Source organism: Vicia villosa, linkage group LG3, assembly GCF_029867415.1.
Source record: "Vicia villosa cultivar HV-30 ecotype Madison, WI linkage group LG3, Vvil1.0, whole genome shotgun sequence".
Classification (NCBI taxonomy): domain Eukaryota; kingdom Viridiplantae; phylum Streptophyta; class Magnoliopsida; order Fabales; family Fabaceae; genus Vicia; species Vicia villosa.
In genome coordinates, this window is record NC_081182.1 from 216719103 (window position 1) to 216727728 (window position 8626).

Consider the following 8626-nt stretch of genomic DNA (forward strand, 5'->3'; position numbering starts at 1 on the left):
TTCTCTAGCATGTACTTCTTTAACAAATATCTTGATTTCACGTTGTCTGCAAAATAAAAAAAAAGGTTAGAAAAAGGAAACCCGATAATGGTAAAAAGTGACAAGAAAAAAACATATAAAGTAGAGCATTTGCTTAATTAGAGTTGACGAGCGAAAAATAAGATTCAATATCAATAATTGACCTTTTGTAGAGCATTTACATGAAGAATAAGAATTTTAGGCTCGCGACTCTATTAAACCCACCCGCTCTGCCCTCATTTTTTGGACTTACATACTCGTTTCTCATTTTTAAATAAAAACTTAATTTATATTTGTTTTTGATGTTAGATTAAGTAAGAGTATTTTTATAAGTGTGATTAAACAAATGTTGAATTTTGAACAAAAATTATATAAAAAGAAAAAATATATTTTAAAAAAATAATAATTTTAAGACAAATGAACTAAAAAGTTATTTAGTTTTCACATGTACTTTCAAAATATTTATCCATTATATAGATAATATTTTTTATTTTTTTAATATAGTGTCAGAATTAAGAAAAAGGTTTTTTATTAAAAAAAAAAAAAACCTAAATCATCTTTTTCTTCTTCTACTATGTGAGTGCTGCATACACCCATTTCCCTCTCTTCTCCGACTTCGTAACCTCTCTCTCTGCTCGCAGAATACAACTTTCCAATATGGCTGCAACCTTTGCTTCCAGATGTTCTCGTGGTATGTTCATTCATTTTTACAACCCTAATTTATTTGTGTTAAATTAGTTTTTGTAGTTTAATTGAATTTAAAGCCCGTTTTGTTGTTACTGTTGTTGTTGTTGTTGTATGTTGAAGATTGGTGAAATTTTGTTTCAGTTTTGGTGTTTCTGGTGATCTCTGTGGTTAACTGGTTATAGAGTTTTGAATCTTATTGGGATTCTGAAAGGTTGAATCTATTATGCAACCACAATTTTTGTTTCACTTGACGCCGGTATCACAATTATTGTTAATGAATTTGATGCTTACTCAAAAGCAGTGTTGTTGATGACGGTCTATGGCGGAGACACAAAATCCTGCCATACTAGCCACTTTGCGGCGCCGTTATAGTGGAAAAACCTACAATGTTGACCTTGTGGCGAGCCCAAAAACCACCATGTATATCTGCCATAGCGCTGCCATGGCGGATATTTGATAACACTGACCCAAAGTCCGAAATTATCATAGTATATACTAGGAGGCACAAGAGGCCTAGGGCACAGGATATGATAGTACGCTATTGAATTTAGTCGTTTTTTTCTTTTAAAATATTATGTTTGCTTTTTATATTCAAAAGAATTAACTTGTATGTTTCATTTAGTAACAAAGTAAAATTAATTTAGTACCAATTACCAAACTATTGAGACTTGCTTGTATTTGAGTAATATTGATTCATTGCTTTGGAAAGTAAGCTACATCAACATGTATTCTATGGTAAAAAATTTAGAAAAAATACGATAATATGCTCACTAAACTGACATGTGTACAAAATGAGAACTTATAATGATGTATGTTGGAAAGGAAATGTAGCCATATAGAAGTACCCATGTATCATAGCCGGTAATGAAATCTCCGGTACCATATCCTTGTAGGTAAATGTTAAAAGTCCATGTTTTTGGCGGCTCCAAGTTTTCTTGTAAATTTTGGCTTTCACTGAGATTTGGGTGGGAACATGACCAGATGTGGCTTGTCTTAAGCTAAATTTCTTCTAGGTTAGCAGCCTAGGATGCTCCTTCACTTTACTGTCATTAGCTTTGCTGAAGTACTGAACTACCCTGATATTTGTATGTATCATATGCAATCGTATTCTGCATTCCTGCATCTTTTTCTTACAATGTGTTCCATGTCTGCTAGCCCTGTTCTCTTTGAAGTATATCTCTTGGATAGTTTTATCTGTTGTGTGATTTGAGCTAATGAAGAAAACTTAGGGACCTCCAAAGTCAAGAGTCAAGGCCTATACTCCACTTTTATAAACTTTCGTTGGCAATTAGATACAATTTCAAGATATCTATTACTTAGAACAAGTCCAATAACCCCACAAAATGATGCTTTTTCATAAGTGCACACTCACACCCTTCCCTTCCTAGAACTAACAAGTTTCAGGAAAATTCCAAGAATTATGAACTCACAAGCTTCTTCATCTCGTTTAGAACTTTTATATGATATTTCTGTGTTCTCGGTTTTGTTATAGGACTGTCTTTATACATAACTGGTTACGGTTTCTTCCAGAAATAGATAAGTAGTTACGAATTGCTCCAACTTTCCGAGACCATTGAAAAGTAGTTACGGCTTCTTGTTTAACCACTACATTTTGCAACCATTCTAAAATTTCATATATTAAGCTGTATAACTCTATCTTGGTATATATTTGAGTCTGCATTCCTTTCAGTGATACTCCCCTCCCCTATTTACAAGTCAAACATGAGCTCAAGAACACTTATGTTGATAAGATGATATTTTTATCAATTTATTAGTAATATATCTATTAATTTATTTGTTCATTGTTTCATGTGTTGAAAAACCAAATTAGTGGGCCGTTCTCTATTCGGTGGATTAAGCAACAGTTCCCCTGGTCTATTTACCACGTCACATGAGATGACATGCAGCAATTATTTTTCCCAGGTAAGTGTAGGAATCAGTTGCACGATCATGTTTCAATTATTATAATTATTATTATTTTCTTATGCTTGCCAAACACGGTATTACAAAGAGACACATATTCTTAAAATGAGTCACAAATCCGTTCTTAGTTCTTACACATACTGGTATGATTCTTTCCTGAAGAAAAAAAATTGTCTCGCTTTTTGCAGCAACAGCGAACCTTCATACAGATGAGGACCGTTCTGAAGGTTGTGGACAACTCTGGGGCTAAAAAGGTGATGTGCATACACGCGTTGAAAGGGAAGAAAGGAGCAAGATTAGGTGATATGATAAAAGCCTCGGTGAAGGAAGCACATCCCAATGGAAAAGTGAAGAAGGGATCAACTGTATTTGCCGTAGTTGTTCGTGCAGCAATGCCAAAGGGGAGGTGTGATGGCAGTGAGGTCAAGTTTGATGACAATGCTGTCGTGCTTGTTGACAAGCAAGGGCAGCCCATTGGGACCAGAGTTTTCGGACCAGTTCCTCATGAGCTGAGGCAGAAGAAGCATGTCAAGATCCTTACCTTAGCCGGGCATATTGCATAGATGAAAAACCAGAGTCATCCTCAAAATTTTGTGGAATCTAATATCACATGTTCATCATATAATTTGAGCTTTTTGGCATGAAGTGTAAGATTAGTATTTAATCTACAAATGATGAGGAGACACAGAAAAGGTCTAGAATAGTTCTACTCAAATAATGAGCAGTTGTTTTGATTTCTAACCTCATTTTTTTTAGAGGTAAGACATTCATTTGTGTAACATGATTTCTGAAGGATTTTTCGTTTTGATTGATTCATAATGTGATACTTGGGTTTGATTTCTCTTGATAATATGTGATTCTTTTTTACTTTTATCGTTTCACATTGTCAACTTCTTTATATGTATAGAGTTCAATGCGTGTCTAAATATTATAGATATGTTTGATGGAGTACTTTCTTCTTCTTGCACATACGTAACTTGTATATTTCAGAAAAAATTTCAGAAAATCGCATCCTACCAATGACTAATCTCTCTCCACACATTTGTTTATTTGCATCCTTTTCCACTCTTTACCATATTTTATTACCCTCGCTAACCACATCTTATCTCTCCCGTCACATATTCCTTTGTTAATGTTTCATATCCTTCGGTATTCTATGTTCTTTAACGAGATTTGAGCGTTTTTGTTCTTCCCATTGCTACCTTTGTTATCGTCCATCTTTTGTTTGTCATGGCCCAATCCTTCGAGCTTATCAAGGACATCAATGACAGTAAAGAACTATGAAAAGTCGCTGTCAAAGTACACCATAAATGGAAGGTTTCATCCACTGCAAAGGAGCATTTTGAATTTATTGTTATAGATAAAAGAAGTAAGTTTTCAAACTAAGCCGCCGTAAATTCCCGATCATTGTCTCACATGCGATGATCATTAATAAATCACAAAGACAATCCTTGAATTGGGAAGGACTTTACATACATAGAGATGTTTCTATGTGCCACTTTCCAGGATTACAAGCAAGAAGGGGGATCATTATATTGATACACAACCAAAAAAAATAATCCAAAATCTTCCACAACAAACGTTGTCTAAAAGAGGTCATTTATAATATGAAAATGACAATTTATTTTATCATACTATCTATTGCACTAATATGAATTTTTTAATACTGATGCTTTTATAATCCTTTTAGGTATGACAGCCCAGGTCATTTACCATTATGCAGACGATGGGATAACCAAATCCTACCAATTCACTACATTTTTATAGGAGGTGGCAACTCAAGTATTTGATAAGTTTTGGAATATGAAGAGTAACACTTGGTTTTATAAATTAACCATTTTAATTATTTCATTAATCCTTTTTTTTTTGGGTTTCCAGTATAATTATTTCCCATAAACAAACAGCAAAAACTGGTTTCATAATCCTCTTTTTCATTAATTATTTTCATGACAAAGAGTTTTTATAAATTAACCATTTAAATTATTTCATTAATCCATTTTAATTGTTTTATAAAATATTTTTCATTAGTAATGTTTTCATTTGATGTTTTTAACAAATTTTATATTACGTCTGGTGAGGATTTCATGTTCGACATTAGTCATGTATAGTAAGTGAACATGTTAAACTTTTATTATATGAGAAATTATCCCATGAGTCGAATTTAGGAAGGTGTTCTTTGTTTGTTTGTTGATATGAGAAATTATTATTGTCAAAGAACTTATTAAATTTCCCTAAGGCTATGTTTGGGAGTTTGGAGGGGAGGGGAGGGGAAGGCTTCCGAAATCGATTTTTTAAAATAATATAGAAAAATATTTGACATTTTTTGAAAAGATGATTTTGTTTAGAATGATAAAAGACTCATTATTATTACAAAATTTTTAATTTTCAAAATAGTATAACAACCTAAACGATATTTGCAAAATTTACGGAAGCCCTCCAAAACCCTCCAAAACCCTCCTTCAATATAATTTTTGAGTTCCCCATTTTATGGGGTTTTTGGTGTTATGAATAAAATCAAATCCTCCAAAACCCTTCTACCCAAAATCTTTTTATTCTTTTCACTCAATTCTTCCTATTTTCCAAAACCCTCCCCTCCCTTCCCCTCCAAACTCCCAAACATAGCGTAAGAATGTTGCTTTATTGTTTATTTTATTATTTTTTTATTTTGTTTATATTTCATGTATTATTACATACTCTAATTTAAAAGACAAAATGTTGAATTGCATGATTTATGGGTGGTGGCGGTTTATTGTTTATTTGTTATGTTTTTTATTTTATTTATATTTTATGTATTCTAACAAACAGTAAAATAGAAAAGAAAAATTTAATTAAAAAATACGAGGTAAAAAAACATTGAAGAATATGAGTAATAATAAGTCAGTTGATCTCAATCTTGCTAGGAGTTAGCAATTTCTTGTGTTGGGTCAGTCAATATAGAGATTTGTCATGACTTTAAATGGGGCTCTCACTAGCGGACAGTGAGATTCGTCCTCTTGGATTAGTGGGTCGCAAGGCCGAATACCAAGATTTCAAAAACAAAAAATAAGACGATTGATCTAGACAGTATATCGATTGAAGTGTGGAAAAGTCTTGGAGATAGAGACATTGAGTGACTCATTAAACTTTTTAACGAAATTATGAGATCAAAACAAATGTTGGATTAGTGGAGAATAAACACTTTAATTACGATCTATAAGAACAAAAGGATATATAAAATTGTGTAAAGTATACGAGGATTAAACTTATGAATCATACCATGAAATCATGAGAAAGAGTAATTGAATGAATACTAAGAAATGAGACTCAAGTTATCGATCATCAATTTGATTTTATGCTTTGGGAGCAGACTTGTACTTATTTTTCATTGGCTTGGAGAAGACATATGATAGAGTGCCCATAGAGGTTTTTGAAAAACCCTATCAAAGAAAGGGTTAGGGTTACCTATATTTGAGCTATCCATGGTACGTATGAGGGAGTCTCGATTAGTGTGAGGATATATGACTGAGAGGCGAACAATTTTCCCATAAAAATAGGATTACACCAAGGTTTAACCTCAATCCCTTACCGTTTTTTACTTTAGTTTTGGATGTTCTTATGAAACACATCCAAGAGCTAACACAAAGATGTATACTTTTTGCCTCTCAAAGGAGGATTTAAATGAGAGGTTGATGACTTGGCGAGGAATTTTAGAAGTCGATGACTTTTGCCTAAGTATAAGTAGGAAGGAAAATATGGAATATAAGTTTAAAAAAACAGAAGCATTTTTTTAACTTAGAGGTGAAAGCCAAAGATCACATCATACCATAAGTTAGACAATTTAAATATCTCGAGTTATGTTGTGGATGAGTTGTGCAAGTATACACAATTAATTCAATAACAAGTGATGATAAAGATATCGGTCCCATGAGGACTGTTATTTGATCATTCACATTTTTCCTATGTTTATTTATCAGTTGTTTTTTAGTCTTTTGAAGGGTTTCCTTACCGAATGAGGATATTTATATTAAGATGTCATGGTTTTAAAGTTGTTTGTTTGATTAGATAGCGTCTCATGCTTTTGATCGTTTTGGGAAAGGTATTGTGTGTTTTGCAGGACAAAATACGAAGAATAGAGCAAGAGTCATGGAACACTGGCCAAATGCGTGTGGATCAGCAAAATCACGTTTTCCTGGCCAAATGCATTCCCAGACGCGTGTGGGGCAGAAAAATTACACTTTCCTGGCCAAATGCGTGCTCATACGCGTGCCAGTTTTCCACATGCATGTTATAATGCATGTCACTGCCTAAATGCGTGGCCAAACGCGTACCAGTTCCCACATGCATGCCAGAATGCATGCCTCTGTCCAATGTGCGTCCTCAGACGCGTGTCAATAGACCAGATGCCTCCCAAAACGCGTGTGGGCATAAGTTTTGTGGATCTTAGATCAGAAAGGCCAAAAGGAGAAAATAAAAAATAGAGGAGAGTTATGTGCACATGTTCTTGAATTTTGGAGACAATTGACGACAAAGAACACTGTACCTGGATGAATAACACATATTTATGCTTGGAATCCAGATTTTCATGAGCTTTTGCAATTGAAGACTTATTTTTCATCCATTATATGTAATGTCTACACCGAATACTATATTTTCCTTAAATATTATGAATAGCTAAACTCCCAATTGTTAGGGGGTGTCGCTATTTCGGAATATAATGAATTCAATTTTATTGATGCAATTACAATGTTAGTTTCTTAATTGTTGATTCGTTCTCATATATGTTTTTCATGCTTTACCTGTCGGACAAATGAATTCTGATTTTGCATGAGTAAATTAAGTTGGACTGCTATTATTCATTGATCTGATTAAGAACATGAGGTAATGAATATCACCTAGAAGTAGGGATACTTCACCATAGCCGAATTATTCTTGTTATTTGAATGATTTATCACAATCGTAATTGTCTATGGATATAGTAATTAGGTTGTGTAATTAAAGGTCTTCTCACTAAGGTTTTAAGAGTGAGTAGATGCGCTAAAGAACCGGTAATCAATTATTGTGAAGTTGTTATTGCATTGATAATTCGAAGTTGTTACGTGAAAAAGTAATTTTTTTTTAATGTTAATTATATGTGAAGTGAATAAGTATTTTTTTTAAAGTAATTTGACAATGACTTTGGAAAAAAAAAACAGGGTAAAAGATGATTGAAATATAAATAAAAACTTGGCTAGTGAAAAGAAGATTAACAAAGTCCTCGTGATAGTTGTGATTATCTTTTGGCATTTTTTTGTTGTTGTTTCAATGTAATAAATTTTCAGTTCAAAAAATAACTTGTTACTTTCAATGAAAATTATAAACTTTTTACAATTCAATTTGTTGTTACTATTTTCTTCCATTCTTATCCCTTCATTGTTAAATGAAATTGTGTGTTAGTGACTTAAATTGAGGTGCTTTATTAGATTTTAGTTCATATAAAAATTATGCAACCATTGGATAACAAATTAACATTGGTAGAAGTTTACTATTATAGCTTAGGCTTTACGAAATTGGTATCAACAAATCAGAGTGGCGCAGCGGAAGCGTGGTGGGCCCATAACCCACAGGTCCCTGGATCGAAACCAGGCTCTGATATTTTTTTCATTTTTTCTGCATTTTGCTCTATGAACGACATGAATGCTTATAAGTTATCACCGTTTTTTCATACAATACAACCTGTCGTTTACGAAACTGAATGTTTGCTTAGCTTTGGCGACTGTTCCATTACTTTTGAATACTTTTTACTATTAATTACATTTTCATAATGAACATTTTATACTCTGTACATGTCATTTTGTAAAAATAAGTCAATTTGTTTTTAACTTTTAAATAAATTTTTTAAAATAAAAATGAATCAACATATATTCTAATATTTGCTTACTTTTTTTTATTAATCTAGTATATTGTGTTAGTTTATTAACATAGATTCTAATATTTGTTTACTTTTTTTTATTAATCTAGTATATTGTGTTAGTTTATTATT

At 32.6% G+C, this 8626-nt stretch overlaps 1 protein-coding gene and 1 non-coding gene across 2 annotated transcripts; both read left to right on the plus strand.

Moving 5' to 3' along the window:
• Nucleotides 1-549: 549 nt before the first annotated feature.
• On the plus strand, nt 550-3488 carry LOC131657389 (large ribosomal subunit protein uL14mz-like). Its single transcript, XM_058926801.1, has 3 exons — nt 550-709; nt 2537-2628; nt 2817-3488. Exons 1-3 carry the CDS (start codon nt 676-678, stop codon nt 3189-3191), a joined length of 501 nt encoding a protein of 166 aa, XP_058782784.1. The 5' UTR covers nt 550-675; the 3' UTR covers nt 3192-3488.
• A 4678-nt stretch (nt 3489-8166) lies between these two features.
• On the plus strand, nt 8167-8238 carry TRNAM-CAU (transfer RNA methionine (anticodon CAU)). The gene has a single exon. It is a non-coding gene; the product is annotated as a tRNA-Met (tRNA).
• The last annotated feature ends 388 nt before the right edge of the window (nt 8239-8626 follow it).